The sequence below is a fragment of the Lipotes vexillifer genome, unplaced genomic scaffold (assembly GCF_000442215.2).
Source record: "Lipotes vexillifer unplaced genomic scaffold, Lipotes_vexillifer_v1.1 scaffold1129, whole genome shotgun sequence".
Classification (NCBI taxonomy): domain Eukaryota; kingdom Metazoa; phylum Chordata; class Mammalia; order Artiodactyla; family Lipotidae; genus Lipotes; species Lipotes vexillifer.
Window position 1 is genome coordinate 183560 of NW_006789022.1, and position 22824 is coordinate 206383.

General features: G+C 50.7%; 1 protein-coding gene across 1 annotated transcript in view; it reads left to right on the top strand.

Moving 5' to 3' along the window:
- The first annotated feature begins 16681 nt into the window (after positions 1-16681).
- Positions 16682-22824, top strand: part of SPTBN2 (spectrin beta, non-erythrocytic 2) — a 31323-nt gene continuing 25180 nt past the window's right edge. Inside the window, exons 1-4 of the mRNA XM_007461924.1 lie at positions 16682-16710; positions 16796-16977; positions 21806-21957; positions 22390-22563. Coding sequence (XP_007461986.1) covers positions 16821-16977; positions 21806-21957; positions 22390-22563 — 483 coding nt within the window. The 5' untranslated portion in view covers positions 16682-16710; positions 16796-16820. The remainder of the gene's footprint in view (positions 16711-16795; positions 16978-21805; positions 21958-22389; positions 22564-22824) is intronic.

The following is a 22824-nucleotide window of genomic DNA, read 5'->3' on the forward strand; positions in this document are numbered from 1 at the left end:
AGCTGTCTTTCCCTTTTGAATGTGCCCTCTCTGTGTATATCATTTCTGGATACTTCTTAGGAGCTACCTTGTTCTCAGGGTCCCCTACAGCATTAAAGGCCCTGAAGAGATGACCCTAGGCACTTATGTGGAAAATATCCCTGAGGTCCCCCTTATCAGGCTGTTGCAAAATTAAGTTCACTTGAGTAGTTTCTTTCCCCCTGGGAATCTGTTGAGAGCCTGCTTCTCATATAGGCAATAGGAAAGGGTTAACTGCCTCTCTCGGGTCCTGAGCCAAGGCTGTGCCCCACCAGTTCCCATAACCGGGTTTCCTGAAATGGAGCAGGTCCCAGGTGCCTCTCCACTAATCACATCCCTGGAAATGGGGCCAGGAAGCTCAGATTAGCTCATCCCTTCACCTTCTTGAGGCCTTCTCCACCTGGAGCACAGAATCTGGGGCAGCTTCATGACTCACCTCCCTCTGCTTCCCTATCAGGGGTCAGAAAGGGATATTCTCGCAGAAGAATATTAGATTATGGGGGGCACTAGAGGCTATAGTGGTGCTGACTTTTGTGCCAATTCTTGCACTACAGCAAAGGAAAGATTCTCCCCCCAAGACGATATCACTGTTTTATAACTGGAGTATTTCTTCTTCACCCCCATCCCTATGTTTTCTTCCTCTCCTTCTTAGAATGACTGACTATGATACTGGGTAGCTTCCTGTTTTTCCTGGCTGATGATCAGCCTTTGCACAGAATCTCTGATTTCTCATCTACAAGTAGCAGGTTCTGGGGCCAACCCAGGATAGCATTCCTTTCCTGTTAGTGTCTGGTTTCTCCTCTTTCTAGATAACCCATAAAATGTATATCACAAAGTGGTTCTGCTCTCAGTAATTGGCTTTTTACTTTCTCTCTAGGCAGAGCTGGCTTTGTCCTGCCAGCTGGTGTCCACCGGAAGGGAAGTATTCTTTGTAGCATAGAAGGCTCAGGAATGGAAACAGCAGTGTGATCTGGTCACATATGGCCAAGTAAACCAATTGATTCAAAGGCCAGATGATCAACTTTACTTGAAAGACAAGTAGGCTAACTGGGACAAAGAACCTTCTAGGTGCTCCGTTAAAGAGGACACTGGATCCACATGTTCAGTCTTGGTTCACTCGTTGTATGATTACAGTACGCTGCAGTATTTTTCCAAGAATGCTGGTGTACGAAGTCTTTAAAGCTAGTAATATGGAAACTTGGTTGAGCTTATCTTTCACTGGTCTCCAAAGTTGACTTGATTTTCGCACATTCTAGCTTTAAGGCCGCTTCTATCTTCTGTTTCCCCAACTTTCATTCTCACTAGCTGAGAAAAGGCTGTGGGATCAAAAGTCTAAAAGGGTCAGGATGTCTTCATTCTTCTCCCATTTTACTAGTCACTTTAGGTGTTATGTTCTAGTTTTCCACAATCTAAAATAGGAAAATTCTCCCGGGAATATGGTTAAAATAACATCTGTGAAACAATTGGAGAGTTTTAGAATCTTTAAATGAGAAGAAATCTTAGAATTCATTTAATCTCATACTTCCCAACCAGAGGAGCAATATTTTTTCCAATTCATTTCCTTTATCTCCACCCCTCCTCCTGAATAGCCTCTCTCTACCTCCTTCCTCAACCTATTCCTGGTAACCAAGGCAGAGAATTGATCTAGTTTGCATATTTTGTGTATTTAGGATTGGGAAATACCTCCCTGATTTCATGCAAGAGTCATTCCAACTGTCCTGACAAGTTGATACCTAGCTTTTACTTGAATTGTTGAATTTACTTGAATTGATGAATTTACTTGAATTGTTGGGAAAGATGCCACCTCAGAGGCAATCCATTCCAGTTTTGGACAGCAGTGGTTTGGTAGAGTTTTCCGTTATATTGAACTGAAATCTCCCCTGCTGTATCTTCCACCCATTGGTCCCAGCTCTGCCCTTTGAAACCACAGAGAATTCATCTAATCCTTTTATAAAGGGTAGAGGGGAATACCCAGAATTGTTATTGTTAACTTGTCACAGTGGTTCAGACGTAGCCTGAATGATTGTATTACAGATGTCCTTTGCTATGTTCCTAAAACGTGTAAACCCAGTTTTGTGTGAATCAAATCATTTTAAACATACTGGGAAACTGACTGTCTGAAAGGAACCCTGTTATCAGTTCTTTCATTAACTAAAAATTCCTTTTGTAATGCAAATAACCACCCCCTCCCCGCATTTAACCTTTTTTGCAAGTCTAGATTTTCATACCTGATGTTTTACTTGAGGGGAGATTTGCCTACATACAAAACAAGTAAAATAATGATAATAGCAATAGCTAACGTTTATTGAGCCCTTATCTGGCACCAGGTGTCATGCACCTGACATGCATTATTTAATTTCTCACCACAACTTCCCTTAGAATGATCCTCTATTTCCAGGGGAATCTGAGGCTTAGAGAAGTTAAATAACTTGTCCAAGATCACACAGTTAGAAAGTGATGGCCCAGGGCTTCCCTGGTGGCGCAGTGGTTGAGAGTCCGCCTGCCAATGCAGGGGACACGGGTTCGTGTCCCAGTCCGGGAAGATCCCACATGCCCCGGAGCGGCTGGGCCCGTGAGCCATGGCCACTGAGCCTGTGCGTCCGGAGCCTGTGCTCCGCAACGGGAGAGGCCACAACAGTGAGAGGCCCACGTACCACCAAAAAAAAAACAACAAAAAAAGAAAGTGATGGCCCAGAATTTCAACAAGGTCACAAGACTCTAGAACCTTGTGTCTTAACCACCTGGAAGTTTCAAATGCCAATAATAGTTGAAATGACTAACTCCTAGCTATGTGCCACAGCACAAGTAAATCAGGCTACGATACAGAAAACTGACCTGAGATTTCTATAACTTCAAAGATGGACACAGAATCTACTCTTTTTGGGTTCTGGCACTGTAAGTTTCCCAGCACAACTCATATTTTCCAGTGCAATTTGATCAAGGAACCCCAAAGACATCCCTTCAGTTATTAGCACTAAGCAGATACTGCCAAATTTTATTTCAGACATATGGGTATCATCAGACACTTTTTCATGGTAGTCTGTGTACTCCCAGGGCTTTGTGGCATAAGCTTCTTAGAAGAAAAAAGTAGTTCATTATTGACAGGTAAAATCAAAAGTATTGAGAATCATGGTTGAGCCCAGCCTGTTCCTAGGTGAGTTGGAATCATTCAAATGTGTGTGTGTTTTTTGGGGGTTTTTTGGTTTTTTTTTTTTGTGGTACGCGGGCCTCTCACTGTTGTGGCCTCTCCCGTTGCAGAGCACAGGCTCTGGATGCTCAGGCTCAGCGGCCATGGCTCACGGGCCCAGCCACTCCGCGGCATGTGGGATCCTCCCAGACCGGGGCATGAACCCGTGTCCCCTGCATCGACAGGCGGACTCTCAACCACTGCGCCACCAGGGAAGACCTCAAATGTGTTTTTAGGTCCAGTTTTTAATGGTGCTTAGGTTTGCAAGTTAAAAATAGTTTGGGAGGGATGGTCCATAAATAAGTACTGTTTTAAGTCCACACTGGACAAAGATAAATGGTTGTAATACCTCTGTGTTCTCAACTCAGTTCCAGTTTCTCCAATTTAGTCAACAACAGCATGCACTCACAACATTGCTTAGCTCAGAACGCATCCCGTGAGGCTCCTAGAACCCCAGGCTCTTCCACACTATAGAAGGGAGCTCCAGGTAGGGCTCTTAGGTCCTCCACACCCCTCCTCCGCAGACCACCGTCAGAACTCCCCATTTGACTCGAGACTTTATCTTGGCTTATCCTCAGACTTTTGCTTTCAAATACATGATCATTCTTTGCAAATCATGTCTGAATTGGTGTTACACAGGCCTCCTGGTCCACGGTCATCTTGGAAAATCAGGTCAGTCCTTGTAAACCCTGGCGCTCCCCTCGCAAGCCCACCTTTCTGAACTTTGCTTGTACAGCAGGCTTGTTTACAACCTCAGGTCATAGACTTAGGTGAGGAAATACGTAATTTTCTTTATTTCTCGACCTAGCTCTTCAGCCCCCATTTCTACTAATGGCAGAAAAATAGTAAACCACGCCGATTCCAGACAACTCAATCATCTCGTTTTAAAGTCAGTCTCTTAGGATTCTCCTCCTAATCCCCTTCTCACAATGTTCTACTTTGTGGTTTATGTATTATTCTGATGCCAGGGAACAGGCTTTACGGTCAAGTGCTCTCTTGCCTAACTGATAAACTCTAGCCTTCACTTGGTCTTGGCCACTGGGCACTGCACCTGCTGCAGAGATGATGTTCTCTGGCGAGTGGAAGCTGTGGTCTTGGTATAGACAAAGAGCAGTGATTGCTTCGTGGGGAGCTCAGTGGTGGCTCCCACTTCAGCTCTTCCTGGTATATCTGAGCCTCTATCGGGTCCCTGGCTTGGGCCACGTACCCCCTCAGCCTCTACTATGGGGCGCTCACCCCCTACCCCGCAGCAGTCCCTGCAGGCACCCAGTTCTCAACTCACTCTCACTCTCCTCTCAGGGGCTGGGCACCAAGGAATTTTTCCGATTTCCTCCAAAGGTCGACAAGCCAAGGAGACTTGGGCTTAAGGGGTGAGAAGCCTGGGGGTGGTGAGGAGATGGAATACATCTCAGACCTACTTTGCCTACACAGGTGACAGTGCTACTTTTGTTCTGTGGCAGTTGCCCCTGTTGACACAGGGTACTTTGAAAGGCTGTGTCTCCTCAGGGTTCCAGGAATGAAGCAGAGCATGAACCCCCTCTGTCTACTATTGTTTGGTGGGGGGGGGCGGGACAGAAAACAAAACCCCACTGTTGCACCTAGTTGTTCTTGTACAACAAGAACAACTCTCTTGTTCTCCTTTCCCAATCTTTTTCAGTTTTGCTCCAAGCTCAGAAAGGATTATATTTTCTGTGTGAATTGGAAACTCACATGTTCTTTCCAATTCGACAGTTGATGGCATAAACTGAACTTTAGGTTCATCAGGTTCTGGCTCTTGAGATGTCTCTTGGATTTAAAAAAAAAAAAATCCCTCTCAAGAGCCTGGCTCTTACAATTAGACTGAAGCTTCTAAGAACATCTTCTCTGCAACAGATTTTAAAAGGTCTAGTTAAGAGTTCAAAAACCAAGATTTTGATCTTCTGTATCATTTCTGTGCAGAGGGCAGTACATCTAGAAGGCGCTTGCTGCTGCTTAAGTGATGGGGGATAGATTAGGGGTAAAAGAAATGGAAAACACATTGTTTGGTATGGAAACATCCAGTTGCTTCTGTTTATACCCCTTCCAGGTTCAATGACCTTGGGCATGTCACTTAATGTCTCAATGCCTCCGTTTCCTCTTCTGTAGACTGGGGTTAAAACTTACCTCTTAGAGTTGTTACAAGAAGGAAATGAAATGTTCTGTGTGAAGTATAGAAACAGGGAATTCCCCAGCAGTCCAGTGGTTAGGACTCGGTGCTTTCCCTGTTGGGGCCTGGGTCCCATCCCTGGTCAAGGAACAAAAATCCTGCAAGCAAGCCGTGAGGCACAGACAAATAAATAAATAAATACATAAATAAAGTATAAAAATATAGTCTCCAGTTAATGTTAGCAACTGCTAATATTATTCCCCGTTCCCTGCCTGCTTAATGCTTCTCATATTTCAGATCTCAGCTCAAATTATCTGCGGGACGCCTCCCTCGTGCTCCCACCTGCCCACCACACCGCAAACTCCCTAACCAGGTTATGACTCTGTTAAATTCTCACATAGCATCCTGAACTTTTCATTCATTCTACAGTACTTTGTGATTATATACCCGAGGGATTATTTTATTAATATCCATCAATGCTACCAGCCTGTAAGCTCCAAGAGGACAGAGACAGTGTCCATTTTACTCATTATTAGATCCCCAGATCCCAGCACAGTGTCTGGCGTATAAAGCAGGTAGGTTTTGGATGAATGTTTGATTGAAAAGGAGGCAAAGAAACGGAGCCAATGAGTTCAAATGACTCTAGAAGACTGTCATCATAAAGATTAAGGGCAAGACATGGAGAAGGATCCAGTTTTCTCACTACATTTTTAAGCTAGCAGATACTTGAGCATGTTTAAATGCTGATGGGAAGGAACCAGAGAAGAGGGAACTCACCAGAAGGGATGAGAGCCATGGGGCTGCGTGAGGGGATGGGACTTAAGGCAGGAGCAGGAAGAATCAGTCTCAGACAGAAGGAGGGACACCTCTTCCATGGTATAGGAACGAAAGCTGAGAATTCAGCTGTGCCTGTACGTTTGGTGGCAGGAAGTCCTACCAAGACCTTTCCATGAATCTTGGTAATGTAAGCAGCAAACCTGGATTTATCTGAGAAGCTCAGCATATTTGGTGGACATCACTCCATTCACTTTTGCCACTCATGTAAAAAGAAAGCAGATATTTTCTTCATCATTGACTGTCCTGACGCACTACAGAGCAAAATAACAAGTTTCCAAAGCAACTCAGTTACAGAACTGAGACAAGCGATCTTAGTGTTCTCTTTATTGAACATGCTTCCTCCCCAAATTGGGAAACAGTATGGTAAAATGATAATATGGTAAAATAATAGCTGGCACTAGTTGAGTGCTTGCTATGTATGAGGCACTGTTCTGGTAATTTATCTGCAATAACTCATTTGATCCCCACATTACGATACATTTTAAGATGAGGAAGCTGAATTCCAGGGAGGTTAAGTAACTTGCCCAAGGTTAACAGGTGGAGGTGGCAAAACTAGGTTTTAAACCCAGGAGTCAGGACTTCCCTGGTGGTCCAGTGGTAAAAAATCCGCCTTCCGGGCTTCCCTGGTGGCGCAGTGGTTGAGAGTCCGCCTGCCAATGCAGGGGACGCGGGGTCCAGTGGTTAAGAATCCACCTTCCGGGCTTCCCTGGTGGCGCAGTGGTTGAGAGTCCGCCTGACGATGCAGAGGACATGGGTTCGTGCCCTGGTCCGGGAGGATCCCACGTGCCGCGGAGCGGCTGGGCCCGTGAGCCACGGCTGCTGAATCCGGAGCCTGTGCTCCGCAGCGGGAGAGGCCACAACAGTGAGAGGCCCGCGTACCGCAAACAAAAACAAAAACAAATCCCTCCTAGCCAAGACGGTTGCCAGTATAGACGACAAAAGAAATTCTCAGATCGTACATGAAAACAACAATCTTCCCCAGTAATTGATGCTTCCTTGAAATAAATTAAAAAAAAAAAAAAAGAATCCACCTTCCAAAGCAGGGAACACGGGTTTGATCTCTGGTCGGGGAAGTAAGATCCCACATGCTACGGGGCCACTGATGCCGGGTGCCATGACTACTGAGCCTGGTCGCCTCAACGAGAAAGCCCACGTGCAGCAACCACAGAGCTCGCGTGCCAGAACTAGAGAGAGAACCCGCACGCTACAACTAGAGAGAAGCCTGCGCACCACAACAAAAGATCCCTCATGCCTTGGTGAAGATCCCGAGTGTCACAACTAAGACCCAATGCAGCCATAAAAAAATAATAATAATAAAATAATAAAATTGATACTTTCAAAAAAAATTTTTATTTTACTGAACTATAGTTGATTTTCAACGTTGTGTTAATTTCTGCTGTACAGCAAAGTGATTGTTGTACATATATATATTCCTTCTCATATTCCTTTTTATTATGGTTTATTACAGGATACTGAATATAGTTCCTTATGCTCTACAGTAGGACCTTGTTGTTTATCCATTCTATATATAATGTTTTGCATCTGCTAATCCTAAACTCCCAATCCATGCCTCCCCAAAATTGATACTTTTAACCACTCATCTATACTCCCTCTCTAGCAGAGGGGAAAGAACATATGAGGAATCAGAAGACCTGGTGTCTCTATTACAAACTAACTCTATGTGCTTGGGCATTCGCTTAGGTGTCTGAGCATCAGTTCGCTCATCAATAAAATGAGAATGAGAATGTTTACTTTATGAGAGTTTCAAAAGGGTTATGCAATGTAGAAAAGGGGAAATCACTATATACAAGATATTATTGTCATGTTCATCATAAAATCTAATATCCTTGTCTTCTAGTTGGGTCACAATCTAATAGGCTATCGTGGAGACCCTCGGTTCCCATAACCAGTACAGGAGCAGCAGGTTGGCTGATTCTCATCCTATCAGCTTTAACATCCCTGACCAAGTCTCCCTGATGACCAAAAGCACACCTCGGTGCTCCCTTCCTCCTGAATGCACTCACTACTACCTTTGGGAACAGCTGCAGCTTATGCCCTCACTTCTTTGATTTTGTTGCCTGAGGAGTGACTGTTAAAAAATAAGTAGACTGGGGGCTTCCCTGGTGGCGCAGTGGTTGAGAGTCCGCCTGTCGATGCAGGGGACGCGGGTTCGTGCCCCGGTCCGGGAAGATCACGCATGCCGCGGAGTGGCTGGGCCCGTGGGCCATGGCCGCTGAGCCTGCTCGTCTGGAGCCTGTGCTCCGCAGCAGGAGAGGCCACAACAGTGAGAGGCCCGCGTACCGCAAAAAAAAAAAAAAAAGTAAACTGAATTACAGCTAACAGTGAAGTGCACTCCGGAAGGCCAAGTTCCAGTTTGGTGGTAGAATCCTGGTTCCAGTTTAACGGTGGAATCTGACTATCAGAGCTGGGAGAGAACTTCAAGTTCTTCTTTTAGTGCAACTAACATAACAACCCCTCTCCCAACCCATTTTATAGACTAGGAAAACTGAGGCCAGGTAGGTGAGATGACACAACTAGTTTGGATTGGTAGCAGGCTTTTTTTTTTTTTTATTACCTTGAAAATGTTTTCAAGTGGGTTTAACAAAAGCGATTTCACCTTACCAAAATCATATCTGGAAAGTACTTCAAATACTTACATATTTGTTTCATTATGTATACCTTTTCAGAAAGAAGCCAAATCCTAAAATGCCATTATTCATAAATAAAACCTTAAACCAATAATTCAGGCAAAGCCCACTCTTCACATTGCCCTTACTTGGCCATTTCAAGCATTTCTCAGGTAGAAAGAGGCCCACATCTTCGGGGGCAGTAGAATCTAATGGTTCAATTCAGACTGCTCTGTACAAAGCTCAGCCTATTATTATTAGTTCATCTCTTAGCTTAGTCTCCTAGTCTGAAAGAACTGTACCTACCTCTTAGAGCTGGAGTTGGGGATGGGGGGGTCACATGAAATAACACACTTTTAGCACCTACCTGGCACTCTGTAACTTTATGATTTGGGCATAATTCTTTCCTCTCTTAAGGAGATAGCAATTCACCATTCGATGACCTTAGACCACTAGACCTTAGACCACTCCAATGCTACTAAACCAAGGAGAAACCCAGCTGTGACAGGCTGAGATATGTCCGTCCCCACCCCCATTCCCTTTTAAGACAGTGAGTAGGCCGGAATTCTGGTTGATAAATGAGAGGAGCTGAGAAGGAGCTGAGAGAAGCTGCAGTGATGACTGTTCTGAGAATCTGATCTGCGAGGAGACGAATCTCCACATGTACCATGGAGATGCTTTGGGGAAGAGAGCCGGCCTACCTGACCGAAGGAGGACCAGAGAGAGAAGGGCTGGATGAAAGAAATGCTTAAAGGGAGATGGATTGACTGGAGGTGCCCAAAGAGGAAAAATTGAAACGGGAAACAGAGGCTGAATATTGGGAAATCTTCTGGACGGTGAGTGCCATTAAAGGAGGCATTGCGTCTTCCGGGGATACAGATTTGGGGCGAAGAGCGTAGCAGGGACAAAGGTGAGCTACTCAAACTGCGGAGACAGAGCCCCCAAGCTGTGGGGGGTACCCGGACGGCCCGAGAGTGACCAGGGCCGGCGAGGACCGGAAGGCGGGGCTCTGGGGGCACTCGCAGGGTAGGCGGGGGTGGGTTGTGGGGGAGGTCGGGAGCCGGCAGAGGAGCCGACGCCGCGTTAGCCCCGGGGAAGGTCAGCGACCCCGGGCCGGGGAGCTGAGCGGAGACCCAAGAGGGGCCGCGGTTGCCATGGCACCGGGCGGGGAGGGGGTGACTCGGGCCCCGCCCCGAGTCCCGCGGGGCTGCCGGCTCCAGATGGTCCCGAGCCTCCCGCGGGAGCCGGCGGGCTGCCGGCCTGCGGCAGGGGGAGGCTATTGTCCTCCTTCCGCGGCGCCGCAGTCCCGCCGCTCGCGCCCGCGCCCCGCCACCGCCGGCCCCGCGCGCTCCCCGCGCCGCTCGCGCCCCGTGACAGCGCCCGCCTGCAGCCTGCCGTGCGCCCCGCCGCCGCCCGCAACCGCCCCTCGCAGCTGGGCTGCGGGCGCGGCAACGACCGGTGCGCCCCCGCCCGCCGCGCTCCCGGCTGTCCGGCCGGCGCTCCGCACCGAGGTAGGTGCCGGTGCCCGGGCCCGCTTTGTCCCGGCCGGCGGGGCTGTGCGCTTTGTGCGGCCGCGTGCGGTCGGCGGGGTCGGGGTCGGGGTCGGGGTCGGGGCCGGCCAGGGGAGCAAGGGTGGGAAGATGCGTCTCCTGGCGCTCGCTCCCGCTGGGTCCCGGGGACAGGGTGGAGAGTCAAGTGCCAGCCACCCAGGTACCCGTGTGCGAGCAGCGGGGATCGAGGTTTGCGGGACGCGGGCCTTTCCGGAGACCAGAGAAGAGTCTGGAAGAGTTGGGGCTGACAAACGCGTTAAGGGATCGGGTCGCTGGGCTCTGAGCGTGTCTGACAGCGCCAGCTGTTCGCATCGCGGAGGCGGGCCGGCCGGCGCGGGTCCAAGTGCTGCGGACACGCTCGGCTGTCTCTGCCCCGCTGCTGTGAGCGCCCGACTCCCTCCCGGGAGCTGGCTCGGGGCTCCCTCTGGAGCCGGTGGGCTTCTCCTCGGCTCTTTGGTAGCTAGCTAGCTGCATGCTCTTCTTTTATGCTCCCTCACGGTGTGTGAGAGAGGGACACGGTTGGCTGTGGTGACCGGAACACCGGCAGAGGAAAAAGGGAGAATGAAGCCCCTGCGGGTGGCGGGGAAGAGGCAGCGTAAGGTGTCCCTGTGGCCGAGATATGCAGAGGGCTTGGAGTCCGTGGGCACAGAACTAGCGGGCAAGGCCTCCTCCTGAGCGGTTCCAACTCCAGCACCACAATCAGCATTTACCATCCACTGTGGCTCAGAACGACTTTACCCCTTTAACCTCGTGGCATTGCATGCTTGTCTGATCTGCAGACTTGCCCCGGTCCTAACCTGCTACATGCTGTCTCCGTGGGTTGTTTCTCAGCTGCCCTCCTCCCCTCCGAGAGCAGCCACAATTCTGGCGCTGGAGAGCTGGTCGGTTCAGGCACCGGCACGGTGTCTACAAACCAGTTTCCCTTGAAGGTGAAGGGGGCAGAGTGAATTCCAAATATGTGACTTAGCTTGAGGTGCTGGGCAACTTCTTGGCATATTCAGAAGAGCAAGGGATTAGGGAGAAAAAAGCTAATAGGGATCTTAGATTTGTCCCTTAGAGAAACTGATGTAACCCATCGGTTACAGACTTGGGGGAGGGGCGTAGCAAGGGAGTGGAAATTAATCTGAATAATTCTGCCCTGAGTGGAGGATTCTAAAGGAGACGATCAAACAAAAATATAGTCCAGCTCTTCAGCCCAGTTCCTAAATTCCTTGGAGGAGAGTTCCTGGTGCTTTATCAGGAACACAGCCTTGAGGGAAATGGTTGGGGTTTTGTCTCTAGGTTCTCTGGTTGCCCTGCATGCATTTCCTTCTGCTGTCCTAGGAGCCCCGAGTTTGTTTGTGATTTCTTTTTCTTTTTACCTCTCTGCTGGTCCACTCATACTTTGACTCAAATACGATTTTTACTTTGCCAAAGTCCCGTTCCTTCTCATCTGTTATTCATCCCACTGTCATTTGTTCAACTCCACCTCCCAGCAGCATCTCCAGCCATATCGTCGTCCTTCCACACATCTGCAATTTGCCTGTGTCCAGCCATCAGCTCTATTTGTCTCATTAGATCTAGAGCCCACTCCATCTTCATTTTCCTCTCTCCTTGCCTGAGGCTTCTGGTTTTTTGTGGGTCTTGGGGTTTCTGAGGGGAAGTTGTATTTGAGTTTAGCATAGGAGAGAGCCTAAACAGACCCAGGGGCTAACCTCAGGTCACACTCACCCCTGAAACTTTGTGTCTTCTCTGTCCTCATAGCTTCTCTAACTAATTTAACTGCTTCTCATCTTTGGACAACAGTGGCCCTCAAGATGTGGTCTCCAGACCAGTAGCTTTAGTATCATCTGGGAACAGTTTAGAAATGCAAATTCCCAGGCCCCACCCCAGATCTCCTGAATCAGAAGCTCTGGGGAGCAGGGCCCAGTGGTCTGTGTTTTAATAGCCCTCCAGGTAATTACGATTCATGCAAGGTTGAGAATCCCTGATCCTGAACTATAGAGCTCAACACTGACGGTACTCCAGATGAGAAGCAGAGGGTCTTCTCTGATGCCATTTTCATTCTTTCCTTGTGTTTTTTTCTCTAAACCTAAAAAAAGACATGAATTTGATGGAAAAAAAAAATTATGGCCCATTCATTCAATGTCTCTTTTTTTTTTTTTTTTTTTTTTGCGGTACGCGGGCCTCTCACCTCTGCAGCCTCTCCTGTTGCAGAGCACAGGGTCCAGACGCGCAGGCTCAGCGGCCATGGCTCACGGGCCCAGCCGCTCCACGGCACATGGGACCCTCCCGGACCGGGGCACGAACTCGCGTCCCCTGCATTGGCAGGCGGACTCTCAACCACCACGCCACCAGGGAAGCCCCAATGTCTCTTTTTTAAATGTTCTTTTTTTTCTTTTTAAAAAAATTTTACTGGAGTGTAGTTGATTTACAATGTGTTAGTTTCTGCTATACAGCAAAGTGAATCAGTTATACATATACATATCTCCACTCTTTTTTAGGTTCCTTTCCCGTATAGGTCATTACAGAGTATTGAGTACAGTTCCCTGTGCTATACAATAGGTCTTTATTAGTTCATTCAATATCTCTTTATTGAATATCTATTGGGAAAACACCAACATGAGTAAGATGCAGCCCTTGTCCTCAATGGGTTAAAAGTGGAGCAGGCAGAGAGACACATAAACAACTAACTGTAATACAATGTGATAAGTGTAATAATAGCTGCACGCTGAAGTGCTGTGGGAGCACAGAGGAGGGAATGATCAACTGTCTCTGAGGGAGGGAAAGAATTAATCAGGAGGAGGATGTGTTGAGAGAAGGAATTAGGGTACAAGACAGACTCTAGCCCGGGGGGATAGGATTTCTAGCTTTACAGGCCAGCGAAAGGGAGGAAAGGGGAAGGAGGGCAGCTGCCCTTGAGGACCAGCTCTAGGCTGAGCAGAGTCCGCATCCAGCAGCGCTTGGGCATATAATCTAGCAGGACCCCAAGCGTGCAGCTGGCGGGAGTTGGCTTTGTCATAGCATGAACAATGTAAGCTACTTGGGCCTGGCCTCCAGGTCAGTGGCTAAGAATAAGGCATTGGTGAAACTGTAATCTGGATTAGCTGCCGTACCGTTCTATTGCCAGAGTCCAGGAATCCATGGAGAAGAATCAGGTTGATGATTCCCCAGCATAGAGTTGATTTAGGCGGTCATGGGGCTGGGACACAGGCTGACTAAGGAAATGAGCATGGAGACCCAAATCATAAGCGAGGAATGATAAGTCAGAGAAGAGAAACCAGGATGGGATCTATGTAGAGAAACTCAACCAGAAAACTACAGGACTCTGGACATGACAGCAGGGAACACAGAACACAGCATATTGTCCAAAAGGCCAGGGGTCTGCAGAGCCCAAATGCTTGAAAACCAAAACTCAGAGGCCCTCAGAACCACTGTGCTGAAGGACACCAGAAAGCATCACTCACTATGGGAATAAACTCCTTGGAGTCCCAACATGGTGGCCCCATGGGGTCCTGTGACCTAAGGCAAGGGTCCCCAACCCCCGGGGCCTGTTGGAACCCAGCCGCACAGCAGGAGTGAGCAGTGGGTGAGTGAGTGAAGCTTCATCTGCCACTCCCCATCGCTCGCATTACTGCCTGAACCATCCTCCCCGCACCACCACCGTCCGTGGAGAAATTGTCTTCCACGAAACCGGTCCCTGGGGCCAAAAAAGTTGGGGACCACTGACCTAAGGACACCAGTGCCATCTTGGTTCCTTATCTATATGATGGGAGGCATCTTGGAAACTCAGGATGAAAAGCATGTATGTCTCAAATTGGATTTAGCCAGGGGACCATTTTATTTGGGAGAAGGGGAGGTTCCAGCTTCATATTTTCTCCCCCAGGTTATAGGAGAGGCTGTAACACCCAGACCTCCCTGAGAGGTCTGGATCCCATGCCTTGGTCCCAATAGGATCCGTCAGGAGGACAAAGTTGGATCACCAAAAAGAAGCCAAAGCGGTACATGTTTCGGTTTTGTACAGCTTCCAGAGGTCCTGGGGACACACAGCAGTTTGGAGATGGGGTCTGACAGTCTACTACTTCAACTTTCTGCTCTTTGTGGATACAAAGATATAAAACAAGGTTTGAAACCCTCAGAGGCCTTCAGGGGCCAAGCAGGTAACAAAAATGTGTGACAAGGCTGGGAAGGAGCCAACAGGGAATGGTGGGGCCTGTAGAGAAGTGGAAAGCGCAAGCCCACCTAAAAGTTCTTTTATAACAGCTCATTGGCCATACCCCTGGGGGCTGGCTTTAGTAGGTTTGTGACTCCTGATAAAAAGGAAAAAGGGTCACAGAATAGAAGGCGGGACATTGTATGTAGGGTTTTTTGTGGAGAGCTCTGTGCAGGGAGAGTGGGAGTGCTAGAAATGTGCATCCCAGAGCTAAGTGTGAGCATGGCTGCTGTGGAAGAGGCCCTAATCTGAGGGGCCCAGAGAAATGGAATTCGAATTGGTCCCAGGGCTTAGGCTGCTTCCCTGTCCAGCGGCTGAGAGTATTCGGGGACTCTAGTTCAGGTCACACCTTGCCTACAGCACTCTTTGCTCAGGATGACTTGACTCTGCCCTCGAATTTATTTTTATATAAATATTTACAGAGCAAATTCAAAGAATCTGCTGGGGATTAGGGAAAATGATGGATTTTAAATGAGAAAGGAGTCCTCAGCCTAGTAAAAATGAAGCTCTCTTTCCTATTACAAGGAATGAAAAGCCCAAATCTAGGAACCTGAGACCTTAACTCCCAGGAAAATGTGTGTGTTTTCTTTTTGGGAGAAAAGGGAGGGGTAGACAGTTCTGGCCTTCACGTGGGGCGGGTTCCACTTGATGAAACCACTTAATGACAGAAGCCAAGTTTTGCCCTGTACACCCATGGGAACACATCTCGCATCTCGCTAACCACCCACAACTCACCACCCATTCTTTCTTCCTTCCCCCACACCACACAAGAGGTACCATACCTTCTTTCTAGAGCCAGAGACTGCCAAGGTCATAGCCCCAACCCTAGGAAGTGGTGCTAAGGATGAAAATGACTTTGTATTTAAGAGGCACTAGGAAAATGAGAAATGAAGAATTTGGGGTTCAGTTACAGAGTCAGCCCCCTCCATTCTCTTGACTGGCTGCTGAATTACTCGAGAACTTTGGATAGTAGAGGTTTAAAAAAAAAAAATCCCTAGAAGCTAATCTGAAACTCATTTGTTAGTTTGGAGAAGCACAGGGTTTGTTTGTGTAAAATAGAGTCGTGAGTTGTGCTGGCGAGCACACATGGTCCCAGTTTCCCCAGCCTGGGCCCTAGAAGGGAGCTCTGAAGGGCTCCAGGAAGTTCAAGAACATGTAAATGTTATGATTAAGACCTTGCCCTCCAGAGTCAAAAAGAATCTCGCTGCAAAACCCAGCTCTGCGCCTTCCAGCTGCCTCCCAGTGACCCTGAACCATGATTTAACTTTCATGGAGCAACTTCGTCATCTATGAAATGGGGATGATAATGGACCCTTGCCCCACAGAGGGTTGTGATGAGGTGATGCATGTAAATGGCGAGGACACACATCACAGCTGACGTTCATTGAGCACCTATTAAGTATTCTCTGTCACAAGTAAAAGGAAAAAAAGGGGAGATAACCATACTGTGTCCTCCTTTGAACTCCTGGGCTCTTTATCCATGCTTACTAGCAGTGCATCAGTCTTCCTGGTGTATCATAGATGCATCTTGGCCTGAGAGCAGGACGTGGGTCTTTTCACCTCAAATAACTTATAGCAGCAGTCCCCAACCTTTTGGTTTCATGGGGGTGGGGGGGATGGTGGTAATGCCAGCGATGAGGAGTGATGGGGAGCTGCAGATGATGCTTCGCTCACTCACCCACCACTCACCTCCTGCTCTGCAGCCTGGTTCCTATCGGGCCGTGGACCCATACTGGTCCGCGGCCCGGGGGGGTGGGGATCCCTGGTTTACAGGGTATAGGAGGCCATCTTAGGGGTGGGTGGGGGCGAGGGCACTCAGAACAGTTTGTGGAACCAGGAATGAAAGAACTTCGGTTTATACTCACTATTGCCCAAGGGGTCCCAGGCCTGCTTCCTGCATTGCCCTGGTGTACACATTGCTGTCCTGAGCCACGCTGAGGGCCATCGCCACCTTCGGCCCCCTGCCCACTGTCCCTCTCTGGCCTGAGGCTCTGGAGACCTGCATCTCCACTATGTCGCTCTGAGACACTGCTGCCTTCCAGCCTCACTCCACGTGTGTCTGTTGTGTTCCTGTCTCTCTGCTTCTCCACCATGGCTTCCTCTCTCCCACTGGGGGATGATTTCCACTGGTGAAAACAACGACCACAACCTTTGGCCGTCAGGAGAGCAGAGCAGATCTAGGGCAGGAAGAGAGGAGGACATGGTGAGTGTTGGACTCAGTGGCTTTGAGAGGCATCTCACCAGCCACATTCCCCCTTGCAGGAGCAGGAGGCCATCCACCACCATGAGCAGCACCCTGTCACCCACAGACTTTGACAGCTTGGAGATCCAGGGCCAGTACAGTGACATCAACAACCGCTGGGACCTGCCCGACTCGGACTGGGACAATGACAGCAGCTCGGCCCGCCTCTTTGAGAGGTCTCGAATTAAGGCCCTGGCAGGTGAGGTCAGGGGAGGGCCGGGGGAGATGCTGAGAATGGATGTGGGATGGGAAGCTTGTCATGAAGAGTCCTTCAACTTCATGGGAAGACCGACTCTTTCTAAGCTGCTGCACTAGAGCGGGAAATCCAGATCACCCTACCAAGCCCCTGGTCCCCAACTCCAGCCTCAAGAACAAACCGCTCACAATCCATAACATGCCCAGCTTCCTTCCCCACAAGCAGGGAGAAGCCGTGCTGACCCTGGGACTCAGCTGTGTTCCCCTCTGCGCTCAGCTGACTTCCTGGCCTCTATCCCTGAGTCATGTTCCTTAATTCTTTTGCGCTTAGTCTTGCTATTCTGTTTCCACCCACCTCTCCCTTACCTTTCATCCTCTTGTCTCTTCCTTGATTTCCACTGTCATCTCTCACACCTGTTCCCCCTCCTAGTCCAGTAGCCTCTCCTCTCCCTCCCCACCTGTTCCTTCCACCTGCCGCCTGTTCCTCCCTCTATTTCATCTACTGGTTCCCTGAAGCAGTTCCCTCTGCCTGCCTCTGGTTTCCGCAGCCGCCTATTCTCCCCGCCTGCCTCAGCCCCTGCCCTCCCCTATGGCCTCGGTTCTCTCCTTCAGCCCCTGCGAACACAAGCAAACCCGTTCGACGGGCCTCCCTGCGTTCTGGGGAGGAGTTGTCATGGCAACAAGAGTGCGGCTGCCACCTGACACCACCGGCTGCGGCTGTCGTGGGGCTGAGTCACCCACACACCCCAAGGCCACCCACTCTTTTGGTTTCCCTCCTCCATGCCACCCTTGTCTTTTCCACTGACCTGCTGGCCTCCCAGCCCAGTGCAGTGGGAGAGGTCACAGCTACTCCTTCCTGAGAGGTGGTGCTCCCAGCATGGGTGGGGTGGCCTCCTATAAGAAGGGAGACACTGAGGGGGGTGGTTCCCAAAATTGGCCACACTTTTTACAGGATCACCCACGGATGTTTTTACAAATATAGGTTCTCAAACCCCTTTCTGGACACACCAAATTAGAATCTTTGGACCTAAGGTCCAGGAATTGGAATTTTTAATCTCTCCAGGTAATTCTTTTCAGCCAGCCTGACACCATTCTGAGGATCCCCATGTGGTAGCCATTGCTTCTGGGGGTCCCTTATCAACTTCTGCTGGGCCTCCCTGTCCTTCCGGTTAGGTCTACACGCTGGCTTGTGAAGTATTCTTATTGCTGTTTCTATAGATGAGAGAAGGCAGAAGACATGGGTTATGGAGAACCTCACCTCTCGGGCGGAAAGTTTCCCTGGTACCCTGATTTTGGATATGAGTAGCTTCTAGAATGGTCATGATGTCTGTGTGCATACGACACGTGATACCCAGGACTGTTGCAATGTTTGTGCGTGCGGCATATGCCACCGCATGCTGTCAATAGGTGTTTATCTCCACTACTAAACGGGGCTCTCCTGAGGAGGTGTCGCTGTATGGGCTTTGCCTAGCACTGCGCCTCGCACCGGTAGGTGCCAAATAAATACTGAATGAAGGAAGATGGGAGAAGGGCAAGAGTAGCTTGTAAGTGACAAGGGCTGAAGCCCATAGAAAGGTAGGAAGGAAATCGGGTAGATGTGCCTGGCGCTGGGTGTACTGGGGGCCTGGGATGGCCTGGCCGAGGAGGGCCTGATGGGCCCCATGGCAGGGAAGGAGCTGATACTGGAGGTGAGGATGACAAACAAGTGAGGAAGATAACAACACCCATCTCACAAATAAAGGAATGTAAGCAAACACCTAGCACAGTGCCTGGCTAGTACTACTGAGCTGGCTTTGCCCCTTCAAGGATTTCTCTTTCTCTGCTCCCTGAGCTGGGGATCAAAGCCCACATCCTGAAGGGGGACCTCCCAGAGTCACAGAGAGGGGGGCATCCTCATCACACCTGCAGACCTTGGGAAAGCAGGACTTTGCTTCGGGGGCCTCTCCCTCGAGTCTTGTGTACTCGGAGGCAACTCGGGGCCAGACGGGCAGGTCTCTAAGGCGCTGGCAGTTCCCTCCTGCGGCCCGCGGGGCCTGGCCCTGCCCCAGCCGGAAAGCCCCGCCTCCCACCCCTCCCCCGTCACTGTCCGACCTGTTTGTCTGGAGCTGCCTCCGTCTCCTCTCGCCGCAGCCAGGTGTGTTCTGACGACGGGTCCCGGAGCTCGGGGCTCAGACATCCCGTGACTCCTTTTTCCCACTCCTCGAAACTTCCACCGTCCTTGAGGCACACCCCCTGCCACCCGGGGACCCCAGGCTCGCGGGATCCCAGGCTCGAGGGGGAGCCGACCCTCGGCGCCCCGCCCCGGCGCGGGCAGAGCATGGACGCTGGGCCCCGGGAGAGTGAGAGGCAGCAGCATCATGAACGGGCACGGAGTGAGCAGGGCGCACGGGCACGGCCTGAACGGGGCCGGCGAGTTTTACTACGAGGCTGTGGAAGAGTCTCAGAACCCCGGGGGCCTCCCGCTCTCGCCGGCGGCCTTCATCAGCCCGGCTCAGTACGCCAGCATGCTGGAGGGACGCTTCAAGCAGCTTCAAGGTGGGCTCCGGGGGGCGAGCGGAGGGGAGCCGCGCGGAGAGGGGGCCCCGCGGAGCGAGGGGCCCGGGGGGCGTGGGAGAGGAGCCGGAGCCAGGAACCCGGGGTCGCGGGGAGCGCCTTCAGTGACTCAGACGTTTGTGTTGGGAGACAAAGTGCCGGGGGAATAATTACAAGTGGCCGGAAAACACGGGGATGCTGACAGAATCGGGAAAGGCTTGGACCCGCTGGAGGGGCGGTGAGAGCGAGAGCGGGTGTGACGGCGGCGTCGGGGCCCAGCTGGGCGTGTGTCCTCGAAGGCGGGGAGCGAGCGTGGTTCGCTGAGACTTTCCGGCCTTTGGGAGGAAACGCCCGCTGGGGTGGTCAGGGAAGGAGACAGGGAGAGTGAGCCAGTAGGCAAGGGACCTAGGGCGTGTTTGTGCTGCCCTGGGTTTCTGAGTGGGTGTCTTAAGTGTGTGTGGAAACCAGGGAGTGTGTCAAAGGGAGCTGGTGCAGACAGGCTCAGGTATATGTCTGAGCAGGCTGTGTTCACCCTGGCGGCCATACTCCAGTGTATCTCTGGGAGCCACTGTGTCTTGTGCGTCCGTGGACTCCTTGTAAAGTTACACTTTGTCCCTGGCGCTTGGCTTTGCACATTTTTCTCCTAGCTGCCCCCGTTTCCACATCTTCCCCTTTCATGCTACCTGTGCGCCAAAATGGCCTCACCCCCGTGTGCCTGGCATCAGGGCAGACTCCATGGGTCCAGAAATGGCTGATGTTCCGGGCAGTCCCCGGCTCGGGCAGGGCCTGTGGACCCTGAGAGAAGGCCCACAGAGCATCAGGATATCTGAGCATTTGTTAGGACCCCAAGGTTGTCCCAGGTATGGGGTTGGAGGTAAGAAAGACAGAAATAGACATGGGTGTGTTGCTACGTTTTATGGGTGAGGTGCATAGGAATGTGAGATTAAGGGGTGAGTCTTTTCGGTTTCTGAGATGCTGGTGCTGAGACGGAAAGACAAGTGACTCTTCAGGCCCTGGCCATTTGGACTGGGTCCTTGCACTGGGCTCCTCTGGGGAGAGCTGGTGGAAATCATAGTGGCCAGAGCAGCTTCTGATGGCCTGAGCCTCTTCCCTCACGTTGTCATTTATAATATTTTTAATTCTTATTTTTCTGTGAAATGTGACAGCATCCCCTCATCAGCAGGTCCCCCTGTGGACCAGGCAGCAGGCATCTCCTCACTTTTTTTGAGATTGGCGCTAAACTCTGCCTGGCTTCTTCCTGCCCCCACCCTGTGTTTCCTGGACTCACTGTTTTCTCTGTTTCCTACTTTCACGATGATGTTTTCCCTCTTGGCATTGGAATATTAGTGTCCTGGGACAGGATCCCCTTGCAACCAATTGGATCAACCCAGAAGTAGAGGAGCCTGTCTTTTCTTTAAATTATCCCAGGAGGGCTTCCCTGGTGGCGCAGTGGTTGAGAGTCCACCTGCCGATGCGGTGGGCCACGGGTTCGCGCCCCGGTCCTGGAAGATCCCACGTGCCGCGGAGCGGCTGGGCCCGTGAGCCATGGCCGCTGAGCCTGCGCGTCCGGAGCCTGTGCTCCCCGCAACGGGAGAGGCCACAGCGGTGAGAGGCCCGCGTAACCGCAAAAATAAATAAATAAATAAATAAATAAATTATCCCAGGAGAGCAAGCTGACTCAGGAGGCTTGCAGCCTCTATAATGTCACATCCTTCTAATGACCACTTGGAACAGCGGCTGCTGTAATTTAAGTTCACACCCTCTCCTTTGTCCACCACCAAAAGGGAACAGCCATACCTCCTGCTGGACCGACCTGAGCAACTCTTACTCTTTCCTTCAGGTTAGATCATGCCTATAAACAGTAACTCATCAAGGAGCCACTTCGTGCCGCATCTTACGCACGTTGTCTCAGTCAACACAATGACTTGCTGAAAGAGAAAGTAATGTGCCCATTTTACAGATGAGGAAAGTGAGGCCCTGATGGGTGAAGCAACGGCATTTCACCACTGTTACATGACAGAATCCTGATCCCAGACCTCCCCTGCATGTCCCCTGCTTCTAATTTCTTTCATCCTTCTTCTCAAAGCCTGTTTTCCGTCTCTTATTTTTGTTCTTCACCTTGCTTATGAACTCATTCCAATTTCTGTATTTCCCGGCTTTTTAAGCTATGGGTTTTCCTCCCGGCCGTCTTCCTGCCCTTCCTCCTCCCCAGACCTCACTTCCCCAACCCCACCAACTGGTGTTTAGAAGCAGGTGCACGGTACTTGAAGGGCAGAAATGACCCCATGTTGCTGCCACAGATGAGCGAGAAGCTGTGCAGAAGAAAACCTTCACCAAGTGGGTCAACTCTCACCTGGCCCGGGTGACATGCCGGGTGGGAGACCTGTACAGCGACCTCCGGGATGGACGTAACCTCCTGAGGCTCCTCGAGGTGCTCTCGGGGGAGACACTGGTGAGCTGTGGTCACCAGGGAGGAGGAGGCCTGAGAGACAGTGGTCAAGGGGACAAGCTATGGGAGTGGCCCCGAACAAGAAGAGTGACACCACAGAGCAGAAAGCAGTGGCCGCCCTCTGCTCAGAGGATGGTTTCATTTTGAGAGGCTTTGCTGTGTGAATTAAACCAGGAGCATTGCTTCGTGGAGACAGGAACAGTGGCCCCATTGCAAACATTTTTTTCCCACCCACTCTGGGTGTCCTTAATTCCCTTGGGAATCTTAATCTGCCTCAAGCCTCATCTGCAACTCAGCTTTAGCTCCCTGGGGCGGTCCCTGTGTTCCTGAGGGAGGTCATGGGGAAGGTGTAGGAAGCAGGGTCCCGGGAAAGCTAGGAGGGAAGGAAGAAGAGGCCCACGGTCCCATGGCTTTGTGTCCCTGGCCCCTCGACAGCCAAAGCCCACAAAGGGCCGCATGCGGATCCACTGCCTGGAGAATGTGGACAAGGCGCTGCAGTTCCTGAAGGAGCAAAAAGTGCACCTGGAAAATGTGGGCTCGCATGACATTGTGGACGGGAACCACCGCCTGACCCTCGGGCTGGTGTGGACCATCATCCTTCGATTCCAGGTACTCGGTGGGTGCCCTGCACACCGGTACTGCAGCCCCCAAGGTCACTGCACACACGGAGGGCCTAGAACCTCCTACGCCAAATCAGGGGACGCTCCTCATTAAACAGGGTGGAGGCCAGCGTGGATGTTGTCAAACTTCTGTGGCAAATTCCCTGTGGCCTGGTCTGTGTACTGGTCACGGGCTATAGGACCACATGTCGCTGCACAAGGGACTGGAAATTTTACAGACTGGTCCTTCACCACGGAGAGTCTTAGAGCT